At 37.5% G+C, this 20,605-nt stretch overlaps 1 protein-coding gene and 1 long non-coding RNA gene across 2 annotated transcripts; both read left to right on the top strand.

Annotated features, from left to right (window-relative positions):
* The first annotated feature begins 12,997 nt into the window (after nucleotides 1–12,997).
* On the top strand, nucleotides 12,998–20,356 carry LOC110674188. The gene is made up of 2 exons (XM_021838202.1): nucleotides 12,998–13,555; nucleotides 18,633–20,356. Exons 1-2 carry the CDS (start codon nucleotides 13,530–13,532, stop codon nucleotides 20,155–20,157), a joined length of 1,551 nt encoding a protein of 516 aa, XP_021693894.1. The 5' UTR covers nucleotides 12,998–13,529; the 3' UTR covers nucleotides 20,158–20,356.
* Nucleotides 13,562–14,327, top strand: LOC110674189. The gene is made up of 2 exons (XR_002498719.1): nucleotides 13,562–14,074; nucleotides 14,280–14,327. It is a non-coding gene; the product is annotated as an uncharacterized LOC110674189 (long non-coding RNA).
* Nucleotides 20,357–20,605: the final 249 nt, after the last annotated feature.

The following is a 20,605-nucleotide window of genomic DNA, read 5'->3' as shown; positions in this document are numbered from 1 at the left end:
TTCGTCTTCCTTGTAAAATATCTTACCGCGTTTGGACTTCCGGCATTTGATATTTGCGTTTCAAACGCACAGCAATAACATATGTCGAAATCGTTTTTGAACCTAGGTTGAAACCCCAACCCGATTCAGGTTCGACCGAACTAAAATTTGTTTGTAGTCAGTTTGTTTATGTGTTGATCACCGACCCAGTTCCTTAAAACAAAAACGACAATAAACACAACGATCACGTGAAAATTTTGTGAGATTTATTGAATCGTTTGTTCAGGAAATTATCAAATCTCCTGGTCAACACGAAAAGTTTGGACCAATGGACCTGTGCACGAGTTCACTAATTTGACGTTTGAGCGGTGCCGAATTCACTTGTTTCCATGGTCACATAAATAACACGGCACCGCTCAAATGCCATATAATGAACTCGTGCATTGGTCCATGAACGAGTTCATTATTTGACGTTTGAGCGGTGCCGTGTTATTTATGTGACCATGGCAACTAGTGAATACGACACCGCTCAAACGTCAAATTAGTGAACTCGTGCATTGGTCCATACCAAATTCGTCGAAATTATCGAAGTATGTATGAGGCGAATGAAGTAAACACACGTTTGTGTAATTCGTTTGAGAGTGGCGTCTACCCGTACTTCGTCCTCAAAGCAAAGTGATGTTATTTGAGAGAGCCTTGCCTAATGCTCAGAGAGATTCTCAGCAACGGCACACGGGAGTTTTAGCACACAAAAAAGAACGGGTGCAACACAATTCATATTGCACTAGCACGTCTCTTTCAAATTGAACGTGCTGTCTCCCGGCAGCGCGTGCTGCACCGAAAGAGTTTTGAGACGCACCCTATCCCTGGTCATCACTGCTTGATAATGCTGTTCTTTTGGCAAATTGTAAACGACACGAATCGCAAATTTTAAATTGTTCATTAAACTGATTTTCATCTGCAAATCCTAGTTCAACTAATTTGGCAATATTACCTTCCTTGAGATTTCGGTAACTTTTTGAACACTTTTTTGAAAACACATTTACACAACCTTTGTTGATGGTGTTCATTTTATACTTCATTGTTCTAAGCTATCTTTTACTTTTCACTTGATTATCAATTGCTTGTGTCTTTGCTGCATCAGCTCTTTTTTATACCAACATGGGTACTTGAATCAACTATTAGGTACGTTTCTGTCCGACCCCAAAAATATACCAACGTGCTGTACTTTAAGAAAACATCAGGTATATTTGTGTGAGACAACTGGGCACGTTACTCCTCTACTCATAAAGCTTTTGTTTTCGAATGGAAATATTTCATTATCTTATATCGATATGAATGCATTTCACGTATTAATTGCTTCATATTCGTTATTATGTTATTTTTTAACTTTTAACATTTTGTTCCATATTTTCTTGATAATTACATATCACAATATTGAATATTGAAGTTGTGTTTCGTAAAAAAAAAACAAATAAATCATTTTTACAGGGCTCATTTTTTTAGCTTCATACCATGAAAAGTTATCAAATCAATATTTTTTCAAACATTTTAGTCAAAAATTATCTGCTCTTTCAGACAATGAACAAATTTCTAGGCTTATGAGCCTCGAAAAACATTCGAAAATGACCGCTAAATCATAATTTTGTATTAAAATCGTTGTATCTCTAAAACGGTAAAAGTTAGCCTGATTTTCCCGTATACCTTTTCGTTGTAAATTTTGCGTACTTTCATAAAATCGAGTTGCAATACATTTAAAAAGTTTATTATGAGCATTTTCAAAAATTCACCTTTTTTTAAAAAATCATAAGTATTTTGTCCATGATTTCTCCATCTTGACCCACTGTGCAAAAGACTTCATTTTTTGTCTCCTTTAACATATAAAATAATAAAAAAAAATCAAAAATACGATGTTTGAGAAAATTGATTTTTAAGCTTTATTTTCGAAATATAAAAAATTACAACATATTATTTTACAGTGTATATATTTTTTTCAGATAGTCCCAACAATAACCTAAAACTTTGCAGAAGACACCAAACTGATCGGACAAACCGTTTCTAAGTTATATTTTTTTGAAAATTATTAAGGAACTTTTTCTTAGGCCCTTCTCAAAAGTAAGGCTAGAGTCAAAATGGCGAACCGATGATGCAAAAAGGCATTTTTGGGCATAAAGAAAGCATGTGCAAAATTTCATCCAAATCAAAAAATATAAAAATGAAATTTGGGAAAAAAGTCGTCATTTTCTGTGGAACCGCTCAGTTCCAAAACTCAGTAAAATTTTACTGGGGTCGGTAATCTGAATTGACTATGTATGGTCTCTTGCTTTTCCACATTAACGAAGAATTATAACAGAAATCGATAGGTTTTGGTAAATCCTTATCGAACACAGATTTCAAAATAAGCTTATTGCACTAGCAAGTATTATATATCTCCTCAAATATATTCATATACTGCACTATCTTGCTCTAATGAATCATAATTTATCACTTTTGCTCGGTTTCAGCCGTTTTTTGCAACGAAATCTTTAAATCATTAATCAATAAATCATCAAAGTCAGCCTTTTTCAGCTTGATGCGGATTTTATCAAAGCCGAGGAAAGAACACTATAGGAGTGTTGCAATATACCAAATAGGACATAATGTTTATACCGTAATCCGGGGGCAAATTGATCACTGGGGTGAATTTGATCAGGTCTGTACCAAAAAACATGTCTTTCCAAGGATGCTGAAGGTTTCATTGGCACAACAGACATTCCATGTTTTCTAGTTGATAGATGTCTTATGATGATTTTGAACTATTTCATTTTTATTAGGGTCAGTTTTGCATAGAAATATTCACAGTTTTTGAAGGTGTAAGTAATACAGTTGGAAATGTCTGTACCAAACAATCCACTGGTGCAATGCCTACATGTTATCTTTGAGTGTTTAAAATGATGTGTCAGCTCAAGTTTGAACTACTAAACTTATTTTTGATATCATACAGAATAGCAAATATAGTTTTTTGCTCATAAAACCGTTTAATCTCGAATAATGTGCTAATTTCAAGGCAAATTGCCTACATTTAGGCGTATTGGGCAGCTTTTCAAAGTTTAATTTTGCAATAAACTGATCAAATACTCGACTTATAAGAATTTTGACATCATTTTCAGATTCAGGATACCCAAATTTAGTAGACAGGGAAATTTTTAATTCTATAATATGCTTAGTGATATAGTGATCAATTTCGCCTCAATGTGTCATTTTATTTTTTTGATATTATAACTATTTTTATGATATGTTGAATATTATTTCATGTAAAATGAATTTCATAAACTGATAAAGATCAATGGAGTACCGGTTTTTCCGAAATTTATTTGACAATATTTGAATACTGAAGAATAACACAACAAAAAGTTGTAAAATAGTGATCAATTTGCCCCCGGATTACGGTACTAGTCCTAAGATATATTTTTGGAATCAAATTTAAAGTAAGTAAAATCGAGTTTCAGAACCTTTCGAAGTATTTTTCATATGGGTTATACTGCCGTGAATCGCAAGTCAGTCCCATCTGCATTTTCGACAAAATTGAGTTGAGTTCAGTTTTCAACATATCTTCCAATGCTCTTTCAGCTGCACTAATGAGATAATATGATTTGTTCCGAAAAATTACGAAAAAACACCAAGTCAAATTGTCCCATCATGGGAAGTAACCGCATATCAGTCCCACCACAGATTTTCGCACCGTGTAACCCAAAAATGAGCCGTCTTTTGATTATCTATTTATTTTTCTCGGAAAGATATAGTAGTGATAAGCAAATTGTGAAAGTTTCATTGAGATTAAAACATCTTACATTTTTCTAGAAGTTTTCGAATAATCGTATGGAAAACGAGTTCAGAAACTTCACAGCCCATTTTCTCAATGCCTACTTTTTACAGATGGGACTGACTCACTATGGGCGGTTTCCATACAGACTGGCGGCCAAAAAGGTTTTTTCCATCTCATGTCGTATTTATGACTTTTGTGATACAAATTTGATATTTTATTTTCAAAAACAAGTTTTCGAGACTATTTTTTGAATAGGGCCTATAGCGAAATAATAAGTTTTGTTACTTATGATGCATATATGCCATTTATGTGATTAACTTTGTGCAAACCATTATAAATGTAAGAACTAACATAGGAAAGATGATATGAATGATTTAGTGATATTCATTTATTCTCTGAATTATTTGTTGGCTGTTTTAATAGAAAATGGTCAAAAATATTGGAAAAAATCAAGAAGCCCTAAATTACAAAAGTGCAAATTTGTGCAGCTAAATTCTTCACGATCCTTTAGTTTACATCTCAAAGTACCCTTGGAAATAAATTGAAGCCTGGGACAACTTGGGACAAAAAAGTATGGGATGTGTAAAGTTTTGATATAAAATCAAATATATTTTTTTCAGTGCACTCTCTGCATTTTTCCGACCTAAAGTACGAATTTTTATTTCATTTTATTTTTTTGGATAGCTTTTTGAACAAGCTTTCGGACAGTGTATAAAAATCTGTATAAAATATTACGATTATGCAGTATATTGTATTCAATATGTACCGTGTGTTTGCGCTGATTTTTTATTTTTTCTTGAAAACTCTAACTTTGACATACTGTATCAATTAAAATATAAAAGATCTTGCCCTGATATTCCAAAAATAACCTTATAGAAGTGTTTACTGTAGAACGATGTATAAGAAAAACCTATCAGAACAAGTCATTTTTTCGATTATTGGCCACCTGATCGCCCATAGTGTGACTTACGATTCACGGCAGTATACTAAATAGCAGTGATTGCATAAAGGGAATGCAGATTATGTGACTCCTTAACATTTCCCTCCCTTATTTTTACCAAATGTAGTTCTTTGAAAAATAAACATTTATCCGACTTTTTCTTTTTATCTCATCAACTAAAATATCGAAAAATTTCAAACATCAGAGCAACACAATGAAAATATAACAGTGCATTCTACCCGAATATTTTGATTCGTCCTACCCCATTGTTTTGGTTCGTTCTGTCCCATTCACTATTGGTACACGTGTTCCAGTAATTGCGCTAGTGCTCCAATAGTAGACGTTCGGGAATGATACAAGGAATTTTAAACAAAATGATAAATTTTTACATAGGTTTAACATTTTTCCCTCAGAACAGCAACAAATATCTTTCGAATGAAGCATTAAGATCATCTCTAGGACTTTTCTTCATTTTTATACATCCATTTTAAAAACTGCTTCCATCCGTTGATCCACTACTCACTGGAACACGACGGCAACTACTGGTGCAAGGGAGCAAATTTTTTGCGTAAACTTAATTATGTATCTGGACAAACATTTGAAAAGGGCCCAAGAGGTCTTGAGCTTTTTTTTTAGAAACGTTGCTGTTGAGCCCTTTTAAGCCCGCCCACGCAAACTAACACCACTATCAGAACGATTGGTGTTAGCTCTTCCTGATAGTGGTATTGGTGAGCGTGATCGAGTTGAATTGGGCGCAACAGCGTCTTGCAAAGCCAATGTTTACCAATGTCGATGTGCCCTTTTGAAATGTTTGTCCAGATATATGACTTTTTGATAAAATAAAAAGCTGAAATTTGGAAAATCGACTAAACTAGAGGTGATCTATCCATTAAAAATAGCACATGTCGTTTTTATCGAAAAATGTACGTTTTATTCCATAGTCTAATCTACTGGTACATTACAACCATTGGCACCGGCACCCTATATGATATAAAATGCGATTGAGCTCAAGTTGGCATTTTGAATCATCTTCCGCTACTCATAAGCCTACTGTGGCTAGCTGAGATCGTCAGTACGAGTTGAGCTTTCGACTTTGTCGCAAATCTCTCGTTGGACCGCTGTTGTGATAGGGAGATCGCCGCATACACAGCGTAACAAAAATGACATTTTTGCGTGTCTCAAGGATCAAAATATGTGTCTCGAGTAGATTTGGGGTTGCTGAATCTGATGCCATTCTCAGAAATCACGTCACAATTTTTAGCTACAGGTCGCCAAAGTTGTATAAAACACCGGTTTATTGATGTTTACATGAAATATCAAGTACAATTTATCTAACTTTTTTGTAATCTAATCCACCAAATATGCAAAATAGAACTTAAACTTTCATTTCAGATATAATTTGATTCAAATTACATGACTAAATTTCGATATAACCGATTTTTTCAACATGCTTGCAGTCTCCATAGAAAATTATTCGTTTCTCTTATATGGCGAAATACAATAATTTTCTAAACCATCAAAAAATAACTTTTCCGCATCGAAGGTATGATAAACTTTGATGATAAGTATTGTTATACATATAAATTTTGAATTCTGTGGCAAATTAAGCAAATAAATTGCCGTACAAGCTGGAAAACTTGCATGCAAGTTGGCTAAAATAGTCAATTTTCGCATTTTCAACAGTCAATATCTTAAAAACTAGACGTGCTATGATGTTTCTTAAAACGGCAATGATTTCAGCAACCCTTAATTAAGTGAATAGCGGTATTCTGGTGCTGGAGACAAAAACGTGTTCCGCAGTGATACCTGCTGATTGGTAATTAGAAAAGGGCTTCGATTTCAGATTGTCCGACGGCGCTGCAGAATCGTTACCCATTCTGAGGCGTAGTTGGATTACGCACCCTGTCTAGCGTACTGGGAGTCTTGGATCGGAGCCCACCAGAACGATCCCATTATTTTTCATAATTTTGAATCTCAATTTGTCCAAATTAACATTTGTGTCTATGCAGTTCAAGTTTTTCTTATTATTTTAGCCACTACAAGCCAGGTTGTGTTCTTTTACGTACTGATCAAATTTACGGATTCTCGGATTAGATTGTAAATAGAAGGTCTGGTGCAATCCTTCAAATATTATCTGAATTCATATACTTATGGTCCATCTTTGAGTCTATTATATACAAAAGTTGATAATTAACAACATTTTTTTCTTTCTATCATGGTGCAAAATATAAAATTTCCAACGGTAAGCCTTCCAAACCTTGTATCACAGATGCAACAATGTAGAGTTCTGGCTAAAAAGTGGAACTTCTCCACTAAAGCAACGAAAAATAACTTTTTCGCCTGCATAATGACCATCATCGTCGCAATTTGCAAATCCAGTCCCACTAGCAAAATTCCACCACAAGCAAGTCTTCTACAAGTCATCCATTATTCCGCTTGTCATCTACAGTCTCCCCCGGCGCTTTAGAGTCGACCCTCTCCAACAAACTGACACTATAAATAGTTCATTAACACCAATAATTTCCATAACCCGCATTTCTCCGGTCCAAACAATAAATGGCGTTGTGCTTTGTAAAGTTGCCCTGCTCCGTCCCTACGTTGAATGAGCCTGCATAACGGTGGTGTTGTCATCCCTGCTCAAAAGAGGAAAATTTTCGTGTCTGTTAATTTTCCCGTTCACGGTGGGTTCGCACAGTGGGAGAATCTTTGTTTCATGCGTTTTGATGAACTTATGAGATTTATTTGAGTTCTGGATGAGTGTTCAGTTGCCTCAAAATGTATGCAAAATAGCATTTTTTCTATGAGAACCAAAATATGGTAACTATGTCTTCAACTCTAAATCATGTTTCAAAAAACTATTTATGGCTAAAACTAGTAAAATATTCCAGAATTTCTACCATGATTTTCAAAATCTGGACCACAATGCGCAGTGCAGTGAAGACGATGAAGGTATACCATGCGCTCTATGACACATTGGGATTCTTGGTGCAAGCAGCAACAGCATCAAGGTTCCATCCTTACAAAAGCCGTCGGAAATAAGCCGGTTAAAGTCATGATTGGCACTCCACGGTTGGCCGCCAACCATTTGAAGACTGTGCGAAAGTCCTTACGAGTGAGGGAATGTTTTGTTGTGCTTTCTTGGTCCCATTCCATGGTTCTGATTTTGAGGCGTTTCAGTTTTGGAGCTCGGAAAAGAAGTTTCCGCTGTTGCTTCCAAAATTTCCTGCAGCAAACTCCAGCCGATTGCTGTTCATGACGAGAGGGTGTAAAGCAGCGTAATGAAATTCGGTATTCATTAGGAAAATAATTTATGTAAAACCCTTGTACAAATATTTATTTTGGAAAAGCAGAAAGGGATTGAATTTATGTTGGTTCGACACGGACTGACTCCGGGAGATGGCTGCAAAACTCTTGCCATTATGCCATCTGAATCGACCGAGTTAGTCACTGGCCTGAGATTAAGAGTATGCGATATGCAGTTTTTTTTTGTCGATACGAAACCAAACTATACACGGAAGTTCGGATACTGGTAATCATTCGTGAACTTCAACTCAAAACCCTACGACACACGAACTTTTTCAAAACGGAAAAAAATCGTTTTTTTTTTTCTGCGGAACGTATATTTATTCATGTATTACAACATCTAGTCCGTATTGGTATAGCATACAACATGGCCAGTCTGAACATTTGTTTAAAAATTAGGAATTTATTCTTAAGATAAAGTTTCGATTTTCTGTTAAAAAGTGGATCCAGAAATTTTATGTATTTGAGAGCATTCAATCTCAATGTGATTTTGGAAGTTGAATTTTTCTCTAGCACGTGCTCTAGACACTTAATTTCATCTGGTCAATTTATTGGAACCCCTCTCAACGTGAGAACATGTCTACTCGAAGGTTCCAAATAAAGAGCTCTTGGTTTATCTTCTATATAATGCTCCTGCGGGGCCGGGGGACGAGGGCAGGATCAAACATGTCGCGCGTCGTCCCGTAGTAGTGAAAAAGTGCCGCGAGTGTCAGTAGTGTTTGATCTATTGATCGTGTCGCTTGCTCTTGCGGGGGTGTGTGATGAACACTTCTTTGGCGTATAATGCGATTATTGAATATGAGCGCGAATCCGGTTAGGTGTGATTATATCATGGATAGCATCACCAAACATTAATGACTCCAAGATCTATACCTTATCCCACTAACCCAATATCCTTCCCATGACAACTGTGGAGATGTAGAGGTGATCTCGGTCTAGTAACAACGGTTGTCGAACTAACATTCCTTCCCTTCCCCAATGACCCTAAGGACGTGACCGGCGCCGTTTTTGACTTTTAGATTTTGAGCTCTCAATTTGTGCACATTGAAGTATGGTAAGCTAATCCCAAGCCCCATTTATTAAATCTCTGTGCAACTTCGATTGTTCTGGTCAATCACGGAGTAGCAACTACGAATTGTGTGGTCATATATGCTTATACTTATGCTTAAGCTTATATAAATATAAATGAAGTGGTGTTTATATGTCACGAAATGGCTTCAGAACGGATGAACGGATTGAGTGAAGTTTTTCATAGTTACACTCGACAAGGGATACGACGTGATAGTGTGAAGTAAAAGTTAGAGAAAGTCTCCAGAATAATCGGGAAAACGGGAGAAGACTAATGTGCCATTTTGTATGGGAGATTGCATGACGTTTTGCAACAGCCTACTTGATGGTATGACGAAGTTTTCCGAGGCCACTAGTGTGGGAATATTGTTAATTTACTCTTTAATGAATTTTCGAATCCTCTGAGCAGAATCTCAAATAGAAAAACTTAAAAGTAGATGGAGTACCGTGTACCTTTTAATTCCGCACCTAAATGCTTATCTTTGACAGATACGTGTATTTCGACTACCACTTGCAGTCTTCTTTAGTGTCAGTTACTCGTATCCACTAGTAACTGACATACGAAGATACGAGTAACTGACACTGAAGAAGACTGCAAGTGGTAGTCGAAATACGCGTATCTGTCAAAGATAAGCATTTAGGAGCGGAATTAAAAGGTACACGGTACTCCATCTACTTTTAAGTTTCTCTATTGTTAATTTAGTTTTGGAAGCACAAATCTTCCATTTTGATTTTTGACATCCATGAGGTAACTCAGGTACCGTAAAACGGGGTAACTTTGATAGTTTTTTCGAAGGAAACTTGAATATTTATGCATGCTGTTTCAAAGAATTTTAATTCATATTTTTAAAACAAGTACTGGTATCCTAACTATCGATTCCAGTTGATAGATTTCCAAAAGATTTATTCTTAATGGATATATAATTTTTCATATAATCGAAAGTCGGTTTTCTGTTTTGGGGTAACTTTGATAATGGAGCATCACTCGAACAAAATTGAATGAATTACAGAACATTTGTAGGGCATTGCATATCTTTAGGCGTTTAACGCTATATGGAAATTTCTGGCTTAGATTACAAAAATGGCCCCAGTTTATAAAAATAGTATTCGCTAAGAGTTTTGAGACCGAATTCGAGTTCTACTATAACTAGGCTGTCAAGTATAAGTGACGAACTCATTATGACTTCATCAAATAGTGATCGTAGAACAGATTATTTGAGAGCATTTCAAAATTGCTAAAATCTTATAAATTTTCCATATTGGCATATAAATCCTCAAATGTACTTGATTCCAACGGAAATAGCTTTAACATGAAGTGTCATACTAATACTCTTTACTTTTGCATTCGTTTTGCTTAACAGATTAATAGGAACTTTGTTATTTCGTTTAGTATGTTGAGAGTCTCGCATTATCAAAGTTACCCGCATTATCAAAGTTACCCCGTTTTACGGTAAGTCAGATGTCGAAATTTTGTGAAATATTTATCCCAGAATGCTGCTTTGAGGAACACCAGCTCTTACAGGAAGAATTTCAGACTTGAAGTTCTAATAATTAACCAGAACTGTACGATTGGACAGATAACTTTGGAATCGGATAACGTAAACTTCACCTCATCGAAACACTTTGAAATCTCGTTTCGTACGGCATTTGATGGGATCATTCCAAATATTGCACACCCTTACCTGAGCTAGAAAGTGTAATGAAAAAGTTTTCCACTCTCTCAGCCGGGGAACAAAAGAAAACGAGACTGAAACAATACGATTTTGGGTGTGCTGAATATTTTAGAGAGATGTTCTGCAGGGTTTCATTCCAACAAGCGTCGTTCGTTCGCCCGAGGGAGACTTTTCCGAAAAACGGAAAACTTGCACGTTTAGATACTCCCGGCTGGTGCTTCCCGATAATAATGGCATGTTCAGAAAATTGAGAAAAAAAAAAAACAAAACTCGAGCGCTTTCCTTGTTTAAAGCTCACGCGATGTCGTCCAGCTGGTTCCGGTTTTTCGATTCCATGGAAGATGGCAGACGATGGAAACGTCTTCGTGCCTACGTATCAACGTAACCGTTCCGTTACGTGAGTGTTGAAAAAATAATTTATCAAATTCAAAATTATGGCATGCCGTTTTGTAGATACATGGGAAGTCTCACGAAAATCGTGCCACACACGAAGCCATGGCTGAACTTGGTCCGTCGTAGGTGGCATGCATTCGTAACCGTCGTCGCGTTTTTGTGCTCCAGTTTCCACGCCATGACGGGTCGTTTATTTTCAAACAAGTCACCCCCTGCTCTCTGTGTCGTGGGAAGAACAATTCATTCAAAAACTTCATACATGAGGGTAATATTGTGTTCTCTTTTTTTTTTGGAACTTAACGCCAGTGAAAATTCTCACGGAAAGATTGAAAGCATCGAATCTATCTAGGAAATACGCTGTTCCGAAATTGGACTCCAGGAAAATGGTAACTGGCTAATCTGACTGTTTTTCATGATATTTCTTAAAAGCAGCCATTTTGATCCGAGTACTTATGACGATCTTGGTGCCGCCTTCTGACGCCATCTGACTACGCACGAAAACATCTGGGTAGGACAGTCAAAGGATTGTCCTACCCACGATTCAAGATTGATTTAAAAAGGAAATACGTTCAAAGGATATTGCATGGTAGACACAACAAGGTAGGCTATTCCCACGTGTTAACAACGATTTTCCATCCAAACATGTGTCGTCATTCCTATCGTCAAGCATGAGGCCTTGAGGATAGTAAAGGAGAGCAGGCCTCGCTTTTTTTTGCACTCGTTCGAGTTTGCGATAGGAAATGATGTCACTGTCAAATGTCATTTTTCGGAGTATAATACCTTGCTTCTTTTTACCGTGCCCACAGTGTACACCGTCATAAGGCGGCATCCACAAATTACGTAACGCTCTAATGGGAGGAGTAGGCTCGAGCGTTACGGCTTATACAAAAAATTGAAATTTTTCATACAAAAAGCGTTACGGAGGGGGGAGGGGGTCGAAAATTTCCAATTTTAGCGGTACGTAATAAATGGACGCTGCCTAAGTCACATCCCACCCTTTTCCGAATCATTCCTGTGTGGGTGTTACTCAGTTTAGTAGTGAGTATTGAACTGATCATACGGTTGGTTTTGCAACCCGGTCGGCATCACAGTAGGCTATGACTGTGAATGCCACAATAATTCGCTCATCCAAACATAGGGGAACTGGGGGTAATATGCCCATAGGGGGCAAAACGCGCCACCATCGATTTGGACGAACGATGAGTTTTACAATCCTTTTTTTCACCCTAGATCATAGAAAATGGATGAAAATGCTTTTCCTAATATGTTTTTATGTGTTTTTCTCAACCAAATCGATAAAATCGTATAAAAACGTTTTTTGCTATTTTCGTTGCAATTTTGTGCGATTTTCAATGTCATTTTTTAGGTCGATAAATAACCAAATTACTGAAACTATTGCCAAGAGCCAACTTGTGCACTGTCATAGTTTGTATTCCGTGCAAAATATATGTTAAATTTGCCCTCAAAAAGCTTATTGAAGGACCTAAACTTTCATCAACTTTGGGGGCAAAACGCCCACCCCTATATCATAACACCGAAACAGCCGTTTGAATTCAAATTCTACCAAATGTAATGCCACGTTGAAGTTACACAAAAATTGGAACCTTACAAATGTACATTTTTCGCACCAGCATGTATACTATTATTGAACAATAACATCTGAACAAACGCCCGGATGTATGCAACACATATACATGCATGATTGTGTGCGTTCGTTTACAGCATGGCTAACGCCGAACTCAAGCGGGGCGTTTTACCCCGCAAAACAATACATATGCACTTAAGCGAGCATTTTTTAAAAATTAATTTATAAACCCCAGAAAAGTTAGAATGGAAGTTATCACCCAGTGGCCCACGCACCACAGCAAAGTAAAGCAATCGTCATTCGTCAGTTGGTCACACGGATTATCGCTGACGACGACAAAACATCCGCGCGGTATCGCGTATCATTCTGATTGTTTAGGCTAGGAGGCAATATCGTTTTGTTTATTGTGAGGTTTGATGAAAGTAAAATAAAGAATGTCCAGTTAGTTCATTTCTGACCGTGATCGAGAGTAGACTTTTTTAAAAAACCGAACCGTCCGTCGAAAATGTAACTGGCGCCCGAATCTGGGACCTGATAGTAATTGTATAAGTTCAGTCGAACGAAGCCACCTTCAGCTGCCTCCAAGAGAGAATTCGTCATCCCGGACCCAGAGCCATCATCAATCAAGTTGGTGATTTGAGGAGACGGAGCGCGAAGAGGTGCACTATCAGGATACCCAACCCCGGAAATAGGACCATCCAGGACTGAGGCGTTGTCCCGCAGTACAAACCGTACTTCCTGAGCTTCAAAGGACTTTCCAGGACCTAGGCGTTGTCCCGCAGCATGCGATTGTGCTTCCTGATTCTCTTGTAAGTACTATTAACAACAGAAAGAAATAGTTTATAAGTTAAAACCGCACCTCAGTGTGTCAAAAATCTAAACGCGAATTCGCCTACTAACAACACAGTGGTAAGCCCGGCCCATCCGTAAGCGAACCACTATAATATCACAGTTTAGGCGCGAACTAACCCTAAACCAAAACAAAATAAATCCGTAATTAATAAAATAGTGAAAGTGTGAAAGTGAAAACATTGTGTGATTAATTAAGTAGTTCACCTGTCCTTAATCCTTATCATGACCCCTCCAATTATACAACCCGCACGCCTCAACATCGTGCAAAATCCACTTCAAGCTCAAATTCCCGTTCCAGATCCAATCCCAATTCCAGTACCAATCCCTGTTCAAATTCCAGCTCCAAACCCAGCTCCAATCCCAAATCCCGCACCTCGATTCGTTATTGATCGAAACATTAGTTTCGAGGATCGCGGAAAAATTCCGCAAATTGTTCGAGACCTCCCCGACTTTACCGGTAATCCACGCGATTTAAGGTGAATATGAATCGAAGCCAAAGTTCAAATTTTCAAGAGCACGGATCTGGAGAACCAAACACCTGTTTGAGCTGAAAACCTAATCGATTGCTCACCACCAGCTAGGGACCAATCGATTAAGTTTTCAGCTTAAACGGATGTTTGGTTCTTCAGATCCGTGCTCTTGAAAATTTGAAGTTTGGCTTCGATTCATCTTCACCTTAAGTCAGTGGATTTTGGATGTCGAAGATGTCCTTGAACTTTTTGAGGACCTGAAAAGCAATTTTCAGTACCATCTTCTGATCAAAACGATCAGAAGAAAAATCAAAGGAGAAGCGAACGACGCTCTCATAACCAGCAATACTCCAACTCAATGGGACAGCATTAAAGATGTCCTAAAGTTGTATTATGCTGACAAGAGAGATCTAATGACTCTCGACAATCAATTAAAATCGCTCAGACGCAGCAAGGCTGAAAGTCTTGAGAGCTATTACAGCAGAGTTAGGGAGCTCGTAACCCTAATAAGCTCAGCTGTTGCCATGGATAACCAATGGCAAGGTTTTGAAACGGTGCTAATGCGCCTATACAACCAAATAGCATTGGACACATTCATTAGGGGACTTGGTGACCCTCTTTCTAGATTCTGCAAAAACTTTAGGCCAACGAGTTTGGCGCAAGCCTATAGTTATTGCGTGGACTATTTAAATTTAGACGCTCGAAATGTACCGGTAAACGTTCCTTCTTGGCATCCACTCCCTTCTTCGGCACCTCCATTGCCTAAACCCAACTTTGTGGAAAGGCCTCCAGTTCCACCGCGTCAATATAATGCTCATAACAATCTTCATAGAGCACCCCCAATCACACCAAGAAATATTCAACAAAATAACTCCCATGCTCAACAAAATAATTTCAATTATAGAGCACCCCCGATAGCTCCTCCTCGAAACTTTCATCAATTCAACTCTCATGCAAAACCCAATGTTTTTGCACCCAATAGAACCTTCATACAACCCCAACCACGTCCTGAACTAATGGATACCAGCAGTATTCACACACACCATGTGAATTATGGTAATAGACCGATAGCTCAACGTAGAATTGCAAGCGATTCTATGCGAGCACATGACCCAGGAGCAAAAAGAGCCGCACATACTCTGGAACATGTTCTTGACCCTTCGGAATACCAAAAATGGTATGAAGAACAATTAGAACTAAGTAGGGAATTTTTCCATGAAGAGGAATTGCTAGAGCCTCTGGAAAATTTGAATATCGACAACATCGCGGCAAATGAAGAAACCCCAAGCGAAGAAACTAATCAGGCCCAAGAGAGCAATTTTTTAGAGAACGATACCGAATGGGTGGCAAAATGGTTCGAATGAAAAACGTTTCGCCGCTACCATTCATCAAAATCCCAACTAATAAGGGATATATGAAATTACTAATCGATTGTGGAGCCAACATAAATATAATATCCAAAAAATGGGCTCTCACTTCCGGACAACAAATTTTTAAAATACCTCGACAAACTGTTAAAGGTGTTACAGGAAATAACGCTATTTCCGAGGTTACATATCTTCCAATTTTTTCTCCAATTGTTAACCATGCTTTTGAATTTTCCATTTTTGATTTCCATACTTTCTTCGACGGAATCATAGGAACAGGTATAATTTTCAACAAATATTTCAATTTCGTCTCTAACCAAGGAATTCTACAAGTTTTTGGCATGGAAAAAACGCTAAACATTCCTATACATTTCTATACACCCACACCAGCACCCAGGAAAGTAAATTCAATCATAGTTTCTGAAAAACTGAGGTTAGCACACCTTGGTGAACAAGAAAAATCGACGTTAATCCCAATATTAGAAGAATATCAGGAAATCTTTCATAATCCAAACAGCACCCTTTCTTGTGTTACGAATGTAAACTGTGATATTCGTACCACTGATGATTTACCCATTTATCAAAAAACTTACCCTTATCCCATGGCATACAAAGATGAAGTTGACAAACAAATGAAAAAACTGATCGAATCTGGCATAATTAGACCATCGAGATCCCCATGGAATTCTCCAGTGTGGGTCGTCCCTAAAAAAATGGACGCATCGGGAGAGAAGAAGTTCCGTCTCGTAATTGATTACAGAAAATTAAACCAAAAAACGATATCTGATAGGTACCCAATGCCTGAGATATCAAATATTCTTGATCAACTAGGAGGAAATAAATATTTTTCCACCCTTGATTTGGCTTCCGGATTTCATCAGATCAAGATGAATCCCAAAGACATTGAAAAAACCGCCTTTTCGGTCAACTATGGGAAATACGAATTTGTTCGTATGCCCTTTGGCCTCAAGAACGCTCCCGCTATTTTTCAACGAGCAATGAACGATGTTCTACGAGAGCACATCGGTAAACGATGCTACGTTTATATCGACGATGTGGTAGTTTTTGGAAAAGATCTTAAGGAACATAATGAAAACTTAAGAATAGTTCTAAAGACCCTACACAAAGCAAATTTGAAAGTCCAACTGGAGAAATCTGAATTCATGCATACATCGATTGAATTCTTAGGTTACGTGATTTCAGATAATGGAATCAAACCAAACGAAAAAAAGATTGAAGCAATCATGAAATTTCCGGAACCTAAAGATCTTAAGCAATTAAGAGGATTTTTAGGACTCATCGGATACTACAGACGATTCGTTAAAGATTTTGCAAAAATTGCAAAACCTCTAACAAATCTTTTGAGAGGGGAGAAGAATCCCGATTCAAAAAAGCAAATAATTTTAAACCCAGATGAACGGAAATGTTTTGATACTATGAAAAACATTCTGACTAGCAACGACGTTTTAGCTTACCCTGATTTTTCAAAACCATTTTTGATCACCACAGACGCGTCAAATTTCGCTCTTGGTGCTGTGCTTAGTCAAGGTGAAATTGGTAGTGATAAACCAATACACTTTGCCTCTAGAACTTTGAATAGAGCTGAAGAAAATTATTCAGCAACAGAAAAGGAAATGTTAGCAATTTACTGGGCTCTTAAAGTATTCAGGAATTATATTTATGGTCAAAAATTTAAAATAGTTACTGACCATCAACCTCTAACTTTTTCCTTATCACCCAGAAATGTGAATGCAAAATTGAAAAATTGGAAATCATATTTAGAAGAACACGATTATGAGATCGTGTATAAACCCGGCAGAAGTAACGTTGTCGCAGATGCCTTGAGTCGCATCCAAATTTACTCGCTTACACCAACTCAACACTCGGCAGAAGATGATGACACTAATTACATTCTTTCAACTGAAGCCCCCCTTAATGTCTTTAAAAATCAAGTCATTATTGAAAAAGTAAATGATAGCCCAGACACAATAATCACAAATCCCTTCCCAGGAGTCCGCCGTATAGTCCTTAAAAGAACAAGTCTAACTGATCAAATACTGGCTTCATTACTCAAAGAATTTTTTGATCCTTCTAAATTGAATGGTTTATATACTTCCGAAGAGATCTTAGGAAAACTTCAAGAAGTTTATAAACGATTCTTCAGTCGCGCTGGTCTCCTAAAAATACGCTTTACACAAAAAATACTTACAGATGTCTCAAACACGGAAGAGCAAGAAAGAATCATTCGCGAAACCCATTTAAGAGCTCACCGCGGTATTAACGAAAATAAGGAACAAATTTTGCGAGAGTTTTATTTCCCAAAACTTACGCAAAATATTAAAGATTTTATAAGCGTTTGCGATGTCTGTAATACTTCCAAATACGATCGACACCCACTTGTAATACCCATTCAAGAAACTCCAATTCCGAGGTACCCTTTCCAAATTGTGCATATTGATGTCTTCCAAATAGAAAGCCATTACTTCCTCTCAAGTATCGACAAATTCAGTAAATACGGTCGAATGGTTCCTATAGAATCCAGAAATTCAGCCCATATTGAAGATGGAATATGGACAATATTCACTTCGCATGTTACTCCTGAATCTATTGTTGTAGACAATGAAAAAGGTTTACAATCACCAACCATTCGCGGCTGGATGATAGACCTGAATATTCGTGTGTATTTGACCCCCCATCATAAATCCGAAGTCAATGGTGTAGTTGAGCGATTCCACTCAACTATCCTAGAACTCTATAGAATTCAAAAACAGATCACTCCTGAAACGGCTGTTCGAAACCTCATTCAAACAGTTGTCGAAAAGTATAACAATAGTATTCACTCGTCCACCACCATGACACCCAAAGAAATTGTCTTTGGGAAGACTAGAAATACTGACCAACTAATTGACCCCGATCGACTAGAGGAAATTCGACAAAAACGTTATGACGATGTTCTAGTTAGTTTAACAAAAACGCAAGACAAACAACTTTCAACAATCAATAAAAACCGACGTGACCCACCAGAGTTTGTTGTTGGCAAAGAAGTTTTCGTTAAGGACAAAATAATCAGGGCAAAACATAAACCAAAATTTAAAAAACATTTTGTACAACAAAATAATAATGTCACATTCAAAAACGAGCATAATTCCAAACTACATAAATCTAATGTTAAAAATATCAATGTTAAATAATTTCAGAATCCCACACATACTTTGTAACAACATCGAAATTCACAACGTTAGCAACGATCCAGTAGTCATAGTGAAGATAGGAGAAGCAAGAATCATAGAAGGATACCAGAAATTCGTACATGCCATCAACATAACGGACATAGAACAGTCAATATCGCAGATAGAAAGTCACATATCCACAGTAAACATCAGCCATCCAGAACTAATCACACTACTGAAACGAAAGACAGACGACCTAAGAAATAATATAAAACAACTCAAACCAAGACGAAAACAAAAACGTTGGGACGCGCTAGGACGAGCATGGAAATGGATGTCCGGTTCACCTGACGCTGACGACCTTAGAATAATTACAAAAGGCATAAACGAAATGGTCGACAATAGTAACAAACAAATCAAAATTAACGACCAAGTTTTTGATAGTTTAGGAAACCTCACAGAAATAACTAATAAACTCATCAACATTACAGAACAAAATTCCAAGCTTTCTTCAGAAGAAACTCAGGTATTACATTTGATTTTAAATTTAGACATCATCAATCAGGAGATAGCAAGCATACAGGAAGCCATAATATTTGCAAAATTAGGGACAGTCAATTACAAGCTTCTAACCACGGACGAAATCATCCAAATTGACGAATTGCTAAGCAACCAAGGCATGCACCTGGACCTCTTAGAAGAAGCCATCAACTTTGCGAAGGTGACCATCGGCACAAACAACGAGTTATTGCTCTACGTGGTAAACATCCCCAAGTTTTATCATCCGGTCTACGAAGTACTGAAAATCGAAGCCATCTTAAAAAATTCTCAACGCATCCATTTGAAAGGAAATATTTATTTACGAAACAAGAACGAATTGTTACTACAGAAAACACCTTGTGAACGACTTGGAAATTGGAGTCTATGCTATCAATCAGACGTCGAAGACATTTCGGACGACAACTGCGTTTCCAAACTAGCAAGGGGAACGGAAAGCAAATGCACATATGAACATAATCCCAAGCACCCTTCCGTAACCAAAATCAGCGAAACTACCGCACTTCTCAACGACATTAATACCAATCTTCAAACAACATGTGGAATCTCCAATAGGAAACTAACCGGATCATTTATGATCATGTATCAAAATTGTTCTATAACCATTGGAGAACACACTTTAACCAACAACGTCATCAAAACATTTAACCAAAGAATCTTCATCCCATCAACAGGATTAAAAGTAAAGAAAGAAGGACTCGAACGTAAATTCGACATCCACACACTTCATCAAGTACAACACCAGCATTTGAAACAATTGCAACATCTTAAATCCGCAACGGCAGCTAATTCCTGGTCTCTCATAGGAGGATTTTCATTCTCGACATCGATCATCATTTTTATCATAATTTTCGTTATGTTCAAATTTCGTTCTCAAGGCACCTTCATTCAAATTGACCGATCCAACACTTCACCCATCGAGGCACCCACGGCTACCAAAGACGTCCAGTACTATCAACCAGCTTCAACCATTCCGGCAGGGCTAACCGTCTAACGTTGACCCAGGAGGCTCAACACTCGGGGGAGAGCAGTTATCACCCAGTGGCCCACGCACCACAGCAAAGTAAAGCAATCGTCATTCGTCAGTTGGTCACACGGATTATCGCTGACGACGACAAAACATCCGCGCGGTATCGCGTATCATTCTGATTGTTTAGGCTAGGAGGCAATATCGTTTTGTTTATTGTGAGGTTTGATGAAAGTAAAATAAAGAATGTCCAGTTAGTTCATTTCTGACCGTGATCGAGAGTAGACTTTTTTAAAAAACCGAACCGTCCGTCGAAAATGTAACTTGGATAGCTGTTTCTACTATTTGGTAGAAAACATGTTTGTCTATCCGACCATAATAAAAAAGAGCATAAAATAATGTTTTTCACATCTAAAATCGCTGTTCTCCTTAACGTGGGCAAACTACCCCCAGTCCCCCTACAACGTTCATTCTT

The sequence above is a fragment of the Aedes aegypti genome, chromosome 1, assembly GCF_002204515.2.
Source record: "Aedes aegypti strain LVP_AGWG chromosome 1, AaegL5.0 Primary Assembly, whole genome shotgun sequence".
NCBI classification, from domain to species: Eukaryota; Metazoa; Arthropoda; class Insecta; order Diptera; family Culicidae; genus Aedes; species Aedes aegypti.
The sequence above is the reverse complement of the archived record's forward strand: the minus strand, read 5'-3'. Positions and strand labels throughout refer to the sequence as shown.

What these genes read in the sequence shown, in the direction of transcription:
- LOC110674188 (XM_021838202.1), top strand. Translation starts at nt 13,530, where the DNA reads ATGCGATTGTGCTTCCTGATTCTCTT. An exon ending in TTGTGCTTCCTGATTCTCTT is followed by an intron (nt 13,556 to 18,632) that starts GTAAGTACTATT and finishes AAATAATTTCAG; the next exon opens with AATCCCACACATACTTTGTA.